Source organism: Daphnia pulicaria, chromosome 2 (genome assembly GCF_021234035.1).
Source record: "Daphnia pulicaria isolate SC F1-1A chromosome 2, SC_F0-13Bv2, whole genome shotgun sequence".
NCBI classification, from domain to species: Eukaryota; Metazoa; Arthropoda; class Branchiopoda; order Diplostraca; family Daphniidae; genus Daphnia; species Daphnia pulicaria.
The window spans coordinates 1600425-1616353 of NC_060914.1; the positions used below are offsets into that span (position 1 = coordinate 1600425).

General features: G+C 39.1%; 4 protein-coding genes across 8 annotated transcripts; 1 reads left to right on the top strand and 3 right to left on the bottom strand.

Moving 5' to 3' along the window:
* Nucleotides 1–425: 425 nt before the first annotated feature.
* Nucleotides 426–1528, top strand: LOC124327298 (adhesive plaque matrix protein-like). Its single transcript, XM_046786294.1, has 3 exons — nucleotides 426–580; nucleotides 659–877; nucleotides 973–1528. The coding sequence occupies exons 1-3, from the start codon at nucleotides 575–577 to the stop codon at nucleotides 1405–1407; spliced, it is 660 nt and encodes a 219-aa protein (XP_046642250.1). The 5' UTR covers nucleotides 426–574; the 3' UTR covers nucleotides 1408–1528.
* Nucleotides 1529–3133: 1605 nt separating this feature from the next.
* LOC124327318 (adhesive plaque matrix protein-like) lies at nucleotides 3134–5666 on the bottom strand. 3 transcript variants are annotated; one of them, XM_046786319.1, is made up of 3 exons: nucleotides 5618–5649; nucleotides 3643–3813; nucleotides 3134–3572 (listed from the first exon to the last, which is right to left on the bottom strand). In XM_046786319.1, exons 1-3 carry the CDS (start codon nucleotides 5621–5623, stop codon nucleotides 3231–3233), a joined length of 519 nt encoding a protein of 172 aa, XP_046642275.1. In that variant the 5' UTR covers nucleotides 5624–5649; the 3' UTR covers nucleotides 3134–3230. The 3 variants fall into 3 exon arrangements, with proteins under 3 accessions (XP_046642275.1, XP_046642274.1, XP_046642276.1); XM_046786318.1 differs by lacking the exon at nucleotides 5618–5649 and adding an exon at nucleotides 3923–4010; XM_046786320.1 differs by lacking the exons at nucleotides 3134–3572; nucleotides 3643–3813 and adding exons at nucleotides 4862–5265; nucleotides 5336–5506 and having other exon boundaries at nucleotides 5618–5666.
* An 842-nt stretch (nucleotides 5667–6508) lies between these two features.
* On the bottom strand, nucleotides 6509–10754 carry LOC124327299 (adhesive plaque matrix protein-like). 3 transcript variants are annotated; one of them, XM_046786296.1, is made up of 4 exons: nucleotides 10673–10754; nucleotides 10397–10567; nucleotides 8413–8664; nucleotides 6509–6655 (listed from the first exon to the last, which is right to left on the bottom strand). In XM_046786296.1, exons 1-4 carry the CDS (start codon nucleotides 10676–10678, stop codon nucleotides 6611–6613), a joined length of 474 nt encoding a protein of 157 aa, XP_046642252.1. In that variant the 5' UTR covers nucleotides 10679–10754; the 3' UTR covers nucleotides 6509–6610. The 3 variants fall into 3 exon arrangements, with proteins under 3 accessions (XP_046642252.1, XP_046642251.1, XP_046642253.1); XM_046786295.1 differs by lacking the exons at nucleotides 6509–6655; nucleotides 10397–10567 and adding an exon at nucleotides 8735–8905 and having other exon boundaries at nucleotides 8238–8664; nucleotides 10673–10701; XM_046786297.1 differs by lacking the exons at nucleotides 6509–6655; nucleotides 10397–10567; nucleotides 10673–10754 and adding exons at nucleotides 8735–8905; nucleotides 9009–9049 and having other exon boundaries at nucleotides 8238–8664.
* An 852-nt stretch (nucleotides 10755–11606) lies between these two features.
* On the bottom strand, nucleotides 11607–12497 carry LOC124327316 (adhesive plaque matrix protein-like). The gene is made up of 3 exons (XM_046786316.1): nucleotides 12390–12497; nucleotides 12077–12277; nucleotides 11607–12013 (listed from the first exon to the last, which is right to left on the bottom strand). Exons 1-3 carry the CDS (start codon nucleotides 12393–12395, stop codon nucleotides 11687–11689), a joined length of 534 nt encoding a protein of 177 aa, XP_046642272.1. The 5' UTR covers nucleotides 12396–12497; the 3' UTR covers nucleotides 11607–11686.
* Nucleotides 12498–15929: the final 3432 nt, after the last annotated feature.

Below are 15929 nucleotides of genomic sequence, written 5' to 3' on the forward strand. Positions count from 1 at the left end.
AAAATTTGTAATTAAAACAAACAAATTCAGTATACCTGTTTGGTATTTCGAGAAACATATTCCCGCACCACCAATCTTTCACGGTAATAAATAAAAAGTCACAGAAACAGGAATAACGAAGAGAAACATCGAGAGGTCCGCTGCTGTGAAAGGAAAGTACAAGTGTTCAGCACGCGTATCTACTGCGAGGCTGCTGGCCCCACCACTCGCAATGTGCCAAACAAATGAATCGCGATAGATAATAAGGATTGATGGGAGAATCGTGCAGTGCAGCATGCGTTGACGTCATTACTGTATATATGACTGCAGCGAAGGCGCATAACTTTCTCGCGGGTGCGAGGAATGCCCAACGGGAAGGCCTTTGGCAGGCCGCCAGTGTGAAGCGCTCGCTCTGAACTCGGGTAGAAAAATGTGTCAGAGAAGTGCACACAGAGCAAGTGACTGATCTAAGCGTGTAATAAAGGGGCATGACCAAGCCGGTCGTGCAACTCCTCTCGAACCGACTAGGAGTATAAAAGCTCGGCAAAGCAGCGTTTAGAAGCATCAGTCTCATCCAAACCATCACAACATCAACATGAAGGTAAAGTGACATCTTCAGATCCAAAGCTAACATCTTGATTTTAAGTCTGAATGTTTTTATTATTATTCGCTTAATAAGGTCTTCATTTGCGTCGTTCTCATCGCTGTCGTTGCTGTCAACGGCCAGTCTTATCCTAAGAAGCCTGCTCCGGCTTACCCTTCTCCGTCTTACCCATCTTACCCAAAACCATCCTATCCTTCTTATCCTAAACCATCCTATCCTTCTTACCCTAAACCATCGTACCCTCCTGCGGATTATGCCAAGCCAGCATACCCGACATATCCTCAAACTTACGATGTGAGTCCTTAACTACTTTTATCACACTTGATGCTTGAAGTTTTTCTCTATAAGAATGTTTAGTTCGACTAATAATTCTTGTCGTTTGCTGACAGGCTCCGATGCCCTACAACTTCGAATGGGCCGTTAAAGATGACTACAGTAACAACAACTACAACCACCAGGAGACCGGTGACGACAAGGGCTACGTAACCGGCTCTTACAGCGTCGATCTCCCCGACGGTCGCAAACAGACTGTTGAATACAAGGCTGACGACTACACTGGATACGTGGCCGATGTGAAATACGAAGGCGAGGCCCAATTCTCCGAGTCCAAGCCGGCACCATACAAGCCAGCTGCTGCTTACCCGGAATACAAGCAACCGGCTTATCCAACTTATCCAGCACCTTCGTCATACCCAAAGCCAACTTATCCCAAACCAAGTTATCCCAAACCCGCTTACAAGTCCGAGTATCCAGCTCCAACTTATCCTTCTTACCCTCCTCCTACTTATCCGTCTTATCCTCCTAGATACCCCACAAGATATTAAATTATTTTCCTGAGAAATCCCGGAGAAATCTATGACAATGCAATAACCTAAATCCCATTTTATATAACTACTATGTGAAGAAGAATATTTATATGCAATAAAATTATTGTCGCACAATTTAGTACCGCATTTGAAAATTTTAATCACTGAAGTTTTCACTTTTTAAAAAATATTACTTGTGGCGTAATGACGCCAGAGTTCATCCAGTTCTAGAGCCTCTAACGACATTAGGTATAGGCTTACGTATCAATCTAGCGAATTAAATAAAGTTTAAAATTTTTTCTTTGATTTTATTCTTTTTGTTAAGTGCAAATAATAATTATTAGCGCGTGACTGTAGATTTGGTGTTCAGAGTCGTTTGGATTTTCCAAAAACTGGAAGAAAGGAATCACAGCCATATATATTACATCGCATGGATAAACAAGAGTCGATCGATTCACTCGTTATGTGGTTGATTTTCGCAAATGCCGTGACACGAAGTTCGAGATTACTTTCACTTTGACGTGGAGAAATCGCAGGAATAACAGTATCTATATAGGAAAGATTCGCCGTCGCTGCTGTCATATTATATAATCGCATAATAGAAAGTGAGTTGTTTACCGCAAGTGCGAACGTAATAGTCTAATAGGTCACAAAGAGTATGTACGGCAATCGTAACTGTTCAGGAAGCTGAACAGAAAGTGCGCGTGTCTTATAATCTGTCACGTCAAAAGAAAAAGGCGTTCATGTGAGATCATTCAACTCTGTTAATAATCCTGTTGCGGTTGTCGATCGCTTACAGCAAATTCAATTCTCGGAAGGCTAAATTTTCCTTTTATTCACCCCAAAAATTGAAAACAAATTTTAACGTTATTTTTCCGAATAGGAAAGTGACTTCCCGATCAGATCCCCATCAGGCGAATTTGATGGAAATTAAGAGTTGAGCAATTTATCCCCTCGCTCAGAATGTTTTTGCGAATATTTTTGTGAATGCTCGAATATATGCCCAAACGGATGGAATTTATAGGGTCACGAAAAAAAGCATGTTGATATAATTTCATTCGAAAAATTAACTTGCGTAAAATTTTGCAGTATATCACTTGTGGACACATTTTTTTTTGTGTTGTTTTTTTGTTATTGCGTTGTATTAAGTTATTAGCCACCGTTACGTCTCGTGAACAGGCGCCGACTCCCAGAGAAAGTTGATTTCGGTTCTGAAAAAGGGAGAGGGTCCCAGTCCCTATTATTCCGTTCAAGTCTAATGCCTCCAGTATAACTTGGCCGAAATAATGTTTGCAGATAACAAAGAAGCTTCTTGCCTCGGCGTCGTCACGAAACATTGTCTGCCCAACTGGTCGTTTGTTGAAATAACAAAACAAAAATCAGACATCCACCTGCTGGTGCGCAAAGTTCTTTTTGTGTCATCTTTCTATTTATGCGGATTTTTGCTTTGTTTTGTTTCCACAGGTTTCTTCAAAGTCTCAACGAGGGGAATCATTAAAATGTACCGATCCACAATGTAGCAGCTTTTTAATGTCGACATTGAGAAAAACAATTGTTTGTTTGCACGCATATCACTTTCTTTTGAAATTAACATTGTGTACGTGGCGTGCTGCTGATCATATATACATATGTGAACCCGAAATTTATAATTCTTCTAACTTCGTATGTTGTGACAGATAATCGTTGAGGCAGTTCTACTAAGCATTAGTTAATACTGGAAACGAAATTAAAACAAAAGAAAGGATTTGCGCAAATTTGTCTTACTGACGATAGAGTTGTATTGCATTCGAGATAAAATTTAGTAAAAAACGGTATACATTATTGAAACCAATCAAAATGACTTAATATTTGGTTGGGTATTTAGGAGCTGGGTATGCTGGGCTTGGGTATGCTGGGCTTGGGTATGCTGGGCTTGGGTAAGCGGGGCTTGGGTAAGCGGGGCTTGGGTATGCTGGCTTGTAGGCGGGCTTGTACTCCTTGGCTTCACCCTCGAATTTAACATCGGCAACGTAACCAGTGTAATCATCGGCCTTGTAGTTGACGACTTGAGTGCGGCCGTCGGGAAGAAGGACGCGGTAAGAGCCGGTGACGTAACCCTTGTCGTCAGCGGTCTCTTGGTGAGCGTAGTCATTGTAGGAAGGATCGTCCTTAACGGCCCAGTCAAAGTTGTAGGGCATCGGGGCCTGAATGTTTTTAAAATGAATAAAAATATTAATAAATCGATCGAAACAAAAAGTTGTCTTGAATAATTACGTATTCGGGGGTCTTGGCGTAAGCTGGAGATGGGTACGCTGGTTTAGGGTATGCTGGCTCGGGGTAAGCGGGCTTTGGGTATGATGGTTGGGGGTAAGTGGGCTTTGGGTATTGCGGCTTAGGGTACGCTTGAGAAGCGACAACGGCGACCAGTGCAGCGAGAATTAAAACCTGTGATTGAAATTGAGCGAAAAAGTAAGATGAATATCGCTAGAAGTAAACCATTTTTTTTTTTTAAATCCTATTCTGAAACGTATTTCGTTTTAAGACTTTTTTTTACCTTCATGTTGTTGCTTTGGAAGTTGGAACAGAACTGTGCCTTCTGAATGTTAGTCTACTGGCTTATATACTAGTGGGAGAAAAGAAATCGAGTTTGGGTTGGGTCAACTCGTGCCTTTTGTGAAAATATTGGCTTATGTGTTATGTCCATGGGCTGTGAGTGGTTCAAAGGGATTCACAGTCCTTTTTCTTTTAAACTTCATACATTAAAAAATTTATAGCGGATTTATGGACCGATTTTATTGTGTTTGGGTTCAACAACATATATTCTATTTATATCTTTTACATACAACGGGCTGCTGAGCAATTTTTCATAATATACTGAATTTTGCTCAATTTCGCTTATTGTCGATCGCTGATATTAATTACCCCATTTTCTGAAAAAAAATTATCTTCTTCACAGTAGTAATAGGGACCATTTTCTTTTGCCCATTAAGAAATAATTGCTCAATTTGACAATATTTATTTTGTCCTATGTATCAGGAATTTCAGTTGAAATCCAAAATAATCTCCTGTGACAACAGTTTTATACACACAATATTGACACATTTTTTAATTTTTGAAAAAAAAAAACCACAATGATAAACACATTTTTGTTAGAGAAAAGAAATCGGAAGAAGAAATTTAGCATACGGTACTAAACGAATGAAAGGGTAGCATAACTTGTTTTGTAAACGTGGATTCATGAAAGAAAGAAACGAAATCAAAACATCTGACAGACGTCAATGACTACGTAACTACCTTCAACAAATGTTGAAGAGGAAATGTTATAGGTTCGAACGGACTGTTGAAACCTATTACTCTTGCTATTACTGGTGTGTTTCAGAGATTCAAAGAAATAGATCTCTTATTTTAGTTGCTCTTGCGATATTTGATAATATATATAATTCGTCGAATAACCGTAAAAAAGAAATAAGAATCGCGTTTTTTTATGGATGACAAAATTATATTTGAATTCAAGATAATTTATAGTTTACAAATGAAACTTTGTGTAAAGTGATTAACAGTTATATATTCTTAATATTTGGTTGGGTATTTAGGAGCGGGGTATGCTGGGCTTGGGTATGCCGGGCTTGGGTATGCTGGGCTTGGGTAAGCGGGGCTTGGGTATGCTGGCTTGTAGGCAGGCTTGTACTCCTTGGCTTCGCCTTCGTATTTGACATCGGCAACGTAGCCAGTGTAATCATCGGCCTTGTAGTTGACGACTTGAGTGCGGCCATCGGGAAGAAGAACGCGGTAAGAGCCGGTGACGTAACCCTTGTCGTCAGCGGTCTCCTGGTGAGCGTAGTCATTGTAGGAAGGATCGTCCTTAACGGCCCAGTCAAAGTTGTAGGGCATCGGGGCCTGAATGTTTGAAAAATAAATAAAAAGATTAATAAATTGAACGAAACAGAAAGTTGTCTTGAATAATTACGTATTCGGGGGTCTTGGCGTAAGCTGGAGATGGGTACGCTGGTTTAGGGTATGCTGGCTCGGGGTAAGCGGGCTTTGGGTATGATGGTTGGGGGTAAGTGGGCTTTGGGTATTGCGGCTTAGGGTACGCTTGGGAAGCGACCACGGCGACCAATGCAGCGAGAATGATGAACTGTATATTCAAGTAGAACAAATTTAAATCAATGGAAATAAATATTGCTAGATATGTATCAGTTTAAAATGTCTAAACTAAATCCGATGTGATTCAAAAAGATGTTTTTACCTTCATGTTGTTGCTTTGGAAGTTGAAATGAAACTGTGCCTTTTGAGTAAGAGTTCTCTGGCTTATATACCAGGCGGCGAAAAGAAACTAACTTTGGGCTGGGTCCACTCGTGCATTTAGTGAAAATATTGGCTAATATCCAAGGTCGTCGGGTTTTTCAAAGGGTTTCACACCCTTAAAAAAACTTGCTCCAATGTATACATTCAAAATTTACGGTGCCCAAATTTTTATTTGGGTTCAACTACATCAATATGCCAAACATTAAAATAAAAACAGATTGGGAACTATTTGTATTAAAACAATAACTTTGTGTTACCTGCTGTCTAGTTTTATTGTCGATCTCTGAAGTAATTTTTTACATATATAATGATAATGCTTTCTCTTCTTCACAGTAATAGGGGACCATTTTTTTACGCCGTTGATACATAAAATGGCTTAATTTGAACATCTTCTTCCTTTCGTTTTATACAAATGCTGCAACTCAAACAGTTGGAATTCGCAAAAATTTCCTGCAACACCATTCTCAATTTATTTTCAGAATTTTTGAATTTTTGAACAAAACCGCATTACTAATATTTTTTATTAAAAAAAAAATAGGCCTAATAATAATAAAATAAGCTAAACGACGATTTGTTCGCGCGGATTCACAAGAGGAAAGTAAAGAAAAAAAATTTTCTACTCTGTTCTAACAGGCATCAGTGACCACTACATAATCGTCTTCAACAAAAACGCACTTCTATTTACAACCTATTATTTGTGGTTATCAGTGACCATTTCAGAAAAATAGATCGCTTATTATTTGTTATTTATACTTACTCATTATAGCGACATTTGATGAATATCGTTGTAAAACCGTAAAATATATAGCTAGTAGCTAATAAAAATTGAGTGTTCTTTTTAAATGGATGGTAGAATTGTATTTGAATTCAGCAAGATAATTTATAGTTTACAACTGAAACTTTGTGCAAAGTGATGATGAACCTTTAGACTCTCTTAATATTTGGTTGGGTATTTAGGAGCTGGGTACGCTGGGCTTGGGTATGCCGGGCTTGGGTATGCTGGGCTTGGGTAAGCAGGGCTTGGGTATGCTGGCTTGTAAGCAGGCTTGTACTCCTTGGCTTCACCCTCGAATTTAACATCGGCAACGTAGCCAGTGTAATCATCGGCCTTGTAGTTGACGACTTGAGTGCGACCATCGGGAAGAAGAACGCGGTAAGATCCGGTGACGTAACCCTTGTCGTCAGCGGTCTCCTGGTGTGCGTAGTCATTGTAGGAAGGATCGTCCTTAACGGCCCAGGCAAAGTTGTAGGGCATCGGGGCCTGAATGTTTTAAAAATAAATAAAAAGATAAATAAATTGATTCAAGCGAATTTTCTTGAATTACTTACGTATTCGGGGGTCTTGGCATAAGCCGGAGATGGGTACGCTGGTTTGGGGTATGCGGGCTCGGGGTAGGCGGGCTTTGGGTATGATGGTTGGGGGTAAGTGGGCTTTGGGTATTGCGGCTTAGGGTACGCTTGAGAAGCGACAACGGCGACCAGTGCAGCGAGAATTAAAACCTTAGTTCAAGTCGAGAAAAAAAGTTGAATCAATATCGCCATAAGTGAATCATTCTTTAAAAATCCTACATATAGGTCTACTACTAAGACATATTTTTTTAAAGAGTTCTTTACCTTCATGTTGTTGCTTTGGAAGTTGGAACGGAACTGTATCTTCTGAGTGTTAGTCCACTGACTTATATACCAGTTGGCGAAAAGAAATCGAGTTTGGTCTGAGTCGACTGACTCGACTCTGAACATTTGGTGAAAATATTGGCTGATGCCCAAGGGCTTTAAACGTTTTTTTAGAGATTCACACCCTTTTCAAAGAAAACTTCGCCCATTTAAAATCTACAATCCGAAATTATTTTCTATACATTCTACAGATGAAATAATGTCATTCTTTAACGTAAGGGCGACTGAACAACTCAGTATTACAAAACTAACTTTGTTGGCTTACTGATTGCCATGATCACAGAATTTAATTTCTGTAGATGAATATGATTTCCACTTTTCGCAGTAAAAATGGGAACCAATCAAAACCAATTTTCTATCAATTGAGATCATGGAAGTTGAGAAATTATGGCTTAAACAGTTTGAAGATTTTCCATTCGTTATATATACGCAACGTACTCACTTGGAGTTGGAATACATTTATTTTCTAATTTTCTTGAGACATCATTTCAAATTCATTTCCTAGTTTTAAACTAAAAAAACCCTCTATTAGATTGCTAAGGGAAAATTGAAAGGAAAAAGAAAAAAAAAGAAACGAAACGAAAGAAGAGTATTAGATAAACCGAACGATGATAGGTAGCGACGTAATGCGTTTTGTTCACACGGATTTGTGGAGGATAAAGGAAACGACAAAATCAATTTTCGGTTATAATAAACTCTCTAACAAACTGCCAATGACCACGACGTATCGCATTCAAAATACCACAAACTCAATTTTTTGTGTCCGTTTCTGTGAAAGTTCAAGACAAACACATATCTTCATTTCCCTTTTTATATTGAAGAAATTATTTGCATATGATTTAATGTACAACTGTCCCACAATAAAATAATTCAGGTTAATTTTTTTTAATGAAATATTGTATTTGAATACAAGATAATTTATTGTTTACAACTGAAACTTTGAGAAAAGCGATGATGAGCCTTTAGACTCTATTAATATTTGGTGGGGTATTTGGGAGCTGGGTATGCTGGGCTTGGGTATGCTGGGCTTGGGTACGCTGGGCTTGGGTAAGCAGGGCTTGGGTAAGCGGGGCTTGGGTATGCTGGCTTGTAGGCGGGCTTGTACTCCTTGGCTTCACCCTCGAATTTAACATCGGCAACGTAACCAGTGTAATCATCGGCCTTGTAGTTGACGACCTGAGTGCGGCCATCGGGAAGAAGAACGCGGTAAGATCCGGTGACGTAACCCTTGTCGTCAGCGGTCTCCTGGTGAGCGTAGTCATTGTAGGAAGGATCGTCCTTAACGGCCCAGTCAAAGTTGTAGGGCATCGGGGCCTGAATGTTTTTAAAATGAATAAAAATATTAATAAATCGATCGAAACAAAAAGTTGTCTTGAATAATTACGTATTCGGGGGTCTTGGCATAAGCCGGAGATGGGTACGCTGGTTTGGGGTATGCGGGCTCGGGGTAAGCAGGCTTTGGGTATGATGGCTCGGGGTAAGTGGGCTTGGGGTATTGTGGCTTTGGGTACGCTTGAGAAGCGACAACGGCGACCAGTGCAGCGAGAATTAAAACCTGTGATTCAAGTTGAGCAAAAAAGTAAGATGAATATCGCTAGAAGTAAACCATTTTTTAAAATCCTATTCTGGGACGTATTTCGTTGTAAGAGGTTTTTTACCTTCATGTTGTTGCTTTGGAATTTGGAACAGAACTGTGCCTTCTGAATGTTAGTCTACTGGCTTATATACTAGTGGGAGAAAAGAAATCGAGTTTGGGTTGGGTCAACTCGTGCATTTTGTGAAAATATTGGCTGATGTCCATGGGCTTCGAGTGTTTCAAAGGGGTTCACAGTTCTTTTTTCTAAACTTCATACATTCAAAAATTTATAGACCGATTTTATTGTGTTTGGGTGTTTCAACAACATATTCTTTTTTATATCTTTTACATACAAATGGCTGCTGAGCAATTTTACATAATAAACTGAATTTTGCTCTATTTGGCTTATTTTCGATCGCTGATATTGATTACCTCATTTTCTGAAAAATATTTTCGCAGTAGTAATAGGAATAGTAACCATTTTCTTTAGCCAGTTAAGAAATAATGGCTTAATGTGACAATATCTATTTTGTTCTATATATTAGGAATTTCAGTTGAAATCCAAAATAATCCCCTGTGGCACCAGTTTTGACAAACAATATTTACACATTTTTTGATTTTTGAAAAAAACCCACAATGATAAACTTATTTTTGTTAGAGAAAAGAAATCGGAATAAGAAGAAATTTAGCATTCGGTACTAAACGAATGAAGAGGAAGCGTAACTTGTTTTGTTAACGCGGATTCATGAAAGAAAGAAGAGAAATCAAAACATCTAAGAAATGTCAATGACTAGGTAACCACCTTCAATAAACGTTAAGAGCAAATGATATAGGTTCAAACGGACGGTTTGAAACCTATTATTGGTGTGTTTCTGAGATTCAAAGAAATAGATCCTTTTATTTTAGTTGTTATTGCGACAACATTTGATCATATAGATAATTCGTCGTATAACCGTAAAAAAGAAATAAGAAGCTCTTTTTTTTAATGGATGACAGAATTGTATTTGAATTATTCAAGATAATTTATAGTTTACAAATGAAACTTTGTGCAAAGTGATTAACAGTTAGATTTTCTTAATATTTGGTTGGGTATTTAGGAGCTGGGTACGCTGGGCTTGGGTATGCCGGGCTTGGGTATGCTGGGCTTGGGTAAGCAGGGCTTGGGTATGCTGGCTTGTAGGCAGGCTTGTACTCCTTAGCTTCGCCTTCGTATTTAACATCGGCAACGTAGCCAGTGTAATCATCGGCCTTGTAGTTGACGACTTGAGTGCGACCATCGGGAAGAAGAACGCGGTAAGAGCCGGTGACGTAACCCTTGTCGTCAGCGGTCTCTTGGTGAGCGTAGTCATTGTAGGAAGGATCGTCCTTAACAGCCCAGGCAAAGCTGTAGGGCATCGGGGCCTGAATGTGTTTAAAATGTATTTGGAGTTAAAATTGATTGAAACAAGGTGTGTTTTTTTAATAACTTACGTATTCGGGGGTCTTGGCATAAGCTGGAGATGGGTACGCTGGTTTGGGGTATGCGGGCTCGGGGTAGGCGGGCTTTGGGTATGATGGCTCGGGGTAAGTGGGCTTGGGGTATTGCGGCTTGGGGTAAGCTTGGGAAGCGACAACGGCGACCAATGCAGCGAGAATAAAAACCTGTAATTCAATTCGAGAAAAAAAGTTTAATAACCTCCAAAAGTAAATCATTAAAAAAAATTGCTGTACAGTAATAAGACGAAGATGTTTTTAAGAATTCTTTACCTTCATGTTGTTGCTTTGGAAGTTGGAATGAAACTGTGCCTTCTTAGTGTTAGTCCACTGACTTATATACCAGTCGGCGAAAAGAAATCGAGTTTGGGCTGGGTCGACTGAAAGCATCTTGTGAAAATATTGGCTCATATCCAAGGGCTTCGAGTGTTTCAAAGGTATTCACACCACTTTTTAAAGAAAGCCACGTATAATACATAATCAAAATTTCCGTCGAAATTTGTGTTTGACGTGTATGCAAAAATAAAAATGTCATTCTTATATGCTGGGGCTGCTGAACAACGGGATTCACTTGCTTTATTACCTGTCCGATTATTGATCAGTTTAACTACATTTTACATACCCTGACGATAATTTCTCCCTTATTTAACAAATGCTAAATCAGTTTTATTTGTTATGGCGATCCAAAGGTGATAAACAGAAAATAACTTAATTTGAAAAATTTTCCTCTTGGTAAAAGATATTGGAACTCACTTAGAAAATATGTACCGGTATAGTATAGTTTCCTGGAAAAATATTTTCTATTGCTTTTTTCATTCGTATTTTACGAACCAAAAGCAAAAATCCCCACTGATATCTATAATCTGGTTAGTGAAAGTGTAAGAAAAAAAGAAACGGAAGCAGATAGTTACAATGTTACATATATAGCTAAACGTTAAGATACCGTATTCGGTTTTGTTCAAGCGGATTCGTGTAGAAAAGAGAAAAATAGGAAAACAAATGTTCTGTCACGCTCTATGAGGCATTAATGGCCGTAGCGTATATTTGGAACTTGAATCTACAAATGAGAACGAAGGTTTCTACAAATTTTTGTGTCCACCTGTGACTGTAAGAGATGTTTAGCCTATTTAAATTTTTATTGTCGATATATAAATCAGGCTTGCATTTAGACAGTTGACATATGCACAATAATTAAATGATTTGTTTGTTTTATCGATGGCAGACTTGTATTTCAATTCGAGATAAATTACAGTTTATAATTGAAACTTTGTTCGAAATTGGACTCTCTTAATATTTGGTTGGGTATTTAGGAGCGGGGTATGCTGGGCTTGGGTATGCCGGGCTTGGGTATGCTGGGCTTGGGTAAGCGGGGCTTGGGTATGCTGGCTTGTAGGCAGGCTTGTACTCCTTGGCTTCGCCTTCGTATTTGACATCGGCAACGTAGCCAGTGTAATCATCGGCCTTGTAGTTGACGACCTGAGTGCGGCCATCGGGAAGAAGGACGCGGTAAGAGCCGGTGACGTAACCCTTGTCGTCAGCGGTCTCCTGGTGAGCGTAGTCATTGTAGGAAGGATCGTCCTTAACGGCCCAGGCAAAGTTGTAGGGCATCGGAGCCTGATAGTTTTGAAATAAAATAATTAATAAATTGATTGAAGCTAAATTTTTTGAATTACTTACGTATTCGGGGGTCTTGGCATAAGCTGGAGATGGGTACGCTGGTTTAGGGTATGCTGGCTCGGGGTAAGCGGGCTTTGGGTATGATGGCTCGGGGTAAGCGGGCTTTGGGTATGATGGCTCGGGGTAAGTGGGTTTGGGGTATTGCGGCTTGGGGTACGCTTGAGAAGCGACCACGGCGACCAATGCAGCGAGAATGATGAACTGTAATTCAAGTAGACAACAAATTCAAATAAGAATATTGAATTTAGACTTAGTGGATCACTTTTGATTTCCACAGAATTGCGAATTTTCTTTTTCTTTTTCATTTTCTTACCTTCATGTTGATGCTTTGCAAGTTTAGATCAAACTGTACCTTCCCAGTTGTTTACTAGACCTTTATATACTACACGTGAAAGAAACCGAAGCTGTGGGCTGGGCTTGTACGGTATAGTGAAATCAATGGTCGACTTTTTTGAGCGGCTAGTGTCTGGTATAGAGCAACTATCGCTTAACATGACGTCATGTCATGGCGTTACACTTGTAGCTTTTACCTTCAAGCGGTTTCGGTACGGCAGCTAAAGGCTGTGTCTCACTGTCTCAGTGCAGCGATGACGACGGCCTCGCCTTTGGGTTATCGTGAAAATAACGTAACAATGGAAGTCATCTATGTTTTTAGTTTTCTGACTGTGCCTCTACAAACGACCGATTTTGTTTTTACACCAAAAGTATTTGAAGGTTTTTATCGAATATTGCAAAATTTTCGCTTCTTCCCTTTCTCTTCCCGAAAAATTCAACTAAAAAAAAATTCTAAGAATAATATTAATAAGATATTGTCTTTTTTCTACCCAATAACCCACGAGTAAAACACATAGCGAGTTTCCGGTTTCAAGCCTCTAGACACAACACACGCGTATTAAGCTATCGGGTGTTTCATTTTTGTTGTTGAAAGTTTCCCGCCGACCGTTCCAGATTATATTGAAACCGATATCTTTCCCTTCCCAATTAGGTTTTCTTTCACATTTTATTTTTTCTGTCTCTGTTTGTTTAGAAATTCCGAGTGTCCATTTCCCTATCTTTTGATTTTATATTTTTTGCACATCTTGATTGAACACCTTGTTTGATCGTTTTGATGATAAAGGAAAGTTGAAACGGTGACTTTGTTACATGCGCCGTTCCCGTTGTTGCGTAACGCATTTCCAACTAAACAGCAGTCAGATGCTGTAATGGGCGACTGCTTTAAACTGGAGAAACCGACAACACACCTTTTTTACTTAGAATTATTTTGATAGTTGAAAAGGTTGCTGGGTTGGATGTAATAGGGGTTAGTGTTAAAATATAGGTGCGAATGGAGACTTTGATAGGCGAGGCGGTTCGCACGACCTGTGGCGACACTCAAATGATAGCTGAATATAACCTATATAATAAAGAAGGGGGGGGGAATCGAATTCAGCAGTGGCGTCCTGTGGCAATATAATATCCTATTATTTTTATTTTCGCCCTCTCCCCGGTGGCCTCAAGGTACAGACGAAAGTAAAAGTTGGTGTATACCTTATCCTACCGTAAACTCTCGTTTTTTTTTTATTTACTCTCGTTTTTCTTGGCTTCTTTTTGTCCTTTACATTTCGGTTTTATTCTTCTACTTCGCCAACAATACTCGCGTCGTGCCGTGAGAAGGAGGAATTATCAAAGGTTATATTTTCCATTCTGTGTAGTTATATTCATCTTTGAGGTTGTGGAGCGCGCATATAACCACCGGCTAGTATATATCACCGCTATGCGCCACATAAACCGAGACAAAGTGGTCGTTACACATACGCTATACCGAGGTTGCTGGTAGGCGTGTCGTTCATTTTTTTTTATTGTTATCACGCTTCTCAGTTCTCAAGGCGAAAATTCGTAATTTCAAACCTGAGATAAATCACGGCGTCTGGGTGTTGCCCACCACCTCAAAAAGGGTGCTGCGTATTCACCGCTGTAAGTTTGTTGTTTGACAGTACATACAATATAAAATATTAAAATCATATAACCGCATCAAATTAAATCATTTTGCTTTCAGTTTCTATTGGAAATTTTGAGTGATCGTGTGAATCAATTTTTTCCCGATAATCCATAATTCCATTGCTCCGATGAGGTTGAAGTTGGGTGAAAGTTGCTGCTCGAAAAAAAAAAAAATACAGAATTGAGGTAGTATTCATCCATCACGAAGGAGAGTGATTGCTTTTCCGTGCAATCATCATTTACAGATGACTGGTGCGCGAAAAACGGCCGTTACTTTTTGTTTTCTAAAACGTATTGTTCCTATCCTCGCATCTATTCACTGCGATGAGCCTTAAAAAAAAAAAAAAATCTTTTGTTGTCGCCAGAATATCTCGTCATGATTTTGTTCACCTTCTTCTTTTTTTTTCCCCTTTTAGAATGCAATGTCTCCGTCAGGAGCGTGCAGCATCACAATTCAGAGATCCGTATTCCCAAACATCATGATCGTGCCATTTTCTTTTTCATCGTTCTAAGCACCTCTAAAAATATCCTCAGAAACAGAATGGTTGGGCCGCAAAGATCAAGGTCTCTTTCATCAGTTTTCTTTCAAAACTTATTGTGTGTTTGAATTTGTTTTTCTTTTGTCATAATTTACTGGCTCGGCTTTTTGGCGAAAGGGACTGCGTTGACGACGAAATACAAATTATTGAAAAGAAAAAGGGATAATTCTTTAGCATTTTTGGTGATGGGGGTTATGGTATGTTTCCAGCGAGAAGCCAAACTAAAGACAAAATGTGTATCTGAAAAACAACACAAAATACGCGGGAGGTGAAAGGTTATTCAATTTTTCTTTGCTTTTATATTTTAATTACTTTTAATTTTGAAAATTATCCCGTTTTATTCTCGTTATATAACCTTCTCTCCTTCGCCTACTTCTCTTTTAAGTGCCTTTTATATATTTGGCTTTGCATCATACGCTGCAGTACGCAATTGACTTTTTTTTCATTTCTTTGGTTTATCTCTCCCAGCAGTTTTTGTTGTTGTTAATTTCTGTCACATATTTCTTCGGCTTTATCTTCACTCATTTGTATCCATTCTTCCCTTCTTTGATGATCGCTGCACAATTTGAACTGCTGTCTTCTTGGTTTGATTCATATCCTTGCCCATTTAAGGGACGTGATTCACGAACGAAGAAGAAAACAAAAATTAGATTGTCTTGCGCGTCGTACATACCGCGTAATACTCTCGTTTGGGTATTAAAGCAAAATTACCCGACAGTTTTGTTTCATAATTATTTCACCTTTCATCCGCATCTTAATCTCTATTTTGTAAATTACACATAACGTGCAATTGTCTTTTTGTTTTTTAGTCTTTTTATTATTCGCTTTTCACTTTCTTTTGTTTCTCGGGCTATGCAAGTTTCATGTCATTTACATTTTCTCTCCCATTTTTTTTTGCCATCATTTTCGTCTTTATTCTCGATCTGCTATGGGTTGTTTTCTTAAGGCCAATCCGAATATTAAGCAATGCTTATTTATTTCAGTTTCGACTCACCTATATGTGCGCAGATTTCGCACACCCCAGCGCTATGGGGCGCAATATCAGATTTGACCTCATTCAAAATCGCAGCAACCGCGTCGCATTTTTGATCACCAACACAACAAGTTTCATGCGGAGTAAACGAAGGCGGATAACGATTTGTTGCTCTGTTTTCCCAACTAGAATATACATTCAAAACCTTCACATATTAGCTAAACAAAACATTAGTTCGCTCGGGGGCGCCCTTTCAGCGTCTTTTCTCAAAGTTCAAAGTTGCGTCATGCAGGAGCAAATGAAAGGAAGTGATCAGAAAGTGGTACCTACTACTTTCTGGTAACGCGGAAAAACGAGACAAGCC

What these genes read in the sequence shown, in the direction of transcription:
- LOC124327316 (XM_046786316.1), bottom strand. An exon ending in ATGCCAAGACCCCCGAATAC is followed by an intron (nt 12,014 to 12,076) that starts GTAAGTAATTCA and finishes CAAAACTATCAG; the next exon opens with GCTCCGATGCCCTACAACTT.
- LOC124327299 (XM_046786295.1), bottom strand. An exon ending in ATGCCAAGACCCCCGAATAC is followed by an intron (nt 8,665 to 8,734) that starts GTAATTATTCAA and finishes AAAAACATTCAG; the next exon opens with GCCCCGATGCCCTACAACTT.
- LOC124327318 (XM_046786319.1), bottom strand. An exon ending in ACGCCAAGACCCCCGAATAC is followed by an intron (nt 3,573 to 3,642) that starts GTAATTATTCAA and finishes AAAAACATTCAG; the next exon opens with GCCCCGATGCCCTACAACTT.
- LOC124327298 (XM_046786294.1), top strand. An exon ending in CATATCCTCAAACTTACGAT is followed by an intron (nt 878 to 972) that starts GTGAGTCCTTAA and finishes GTTTGCTGACAG; the next exon opens with GCTCCGATGCCCTACAACTT.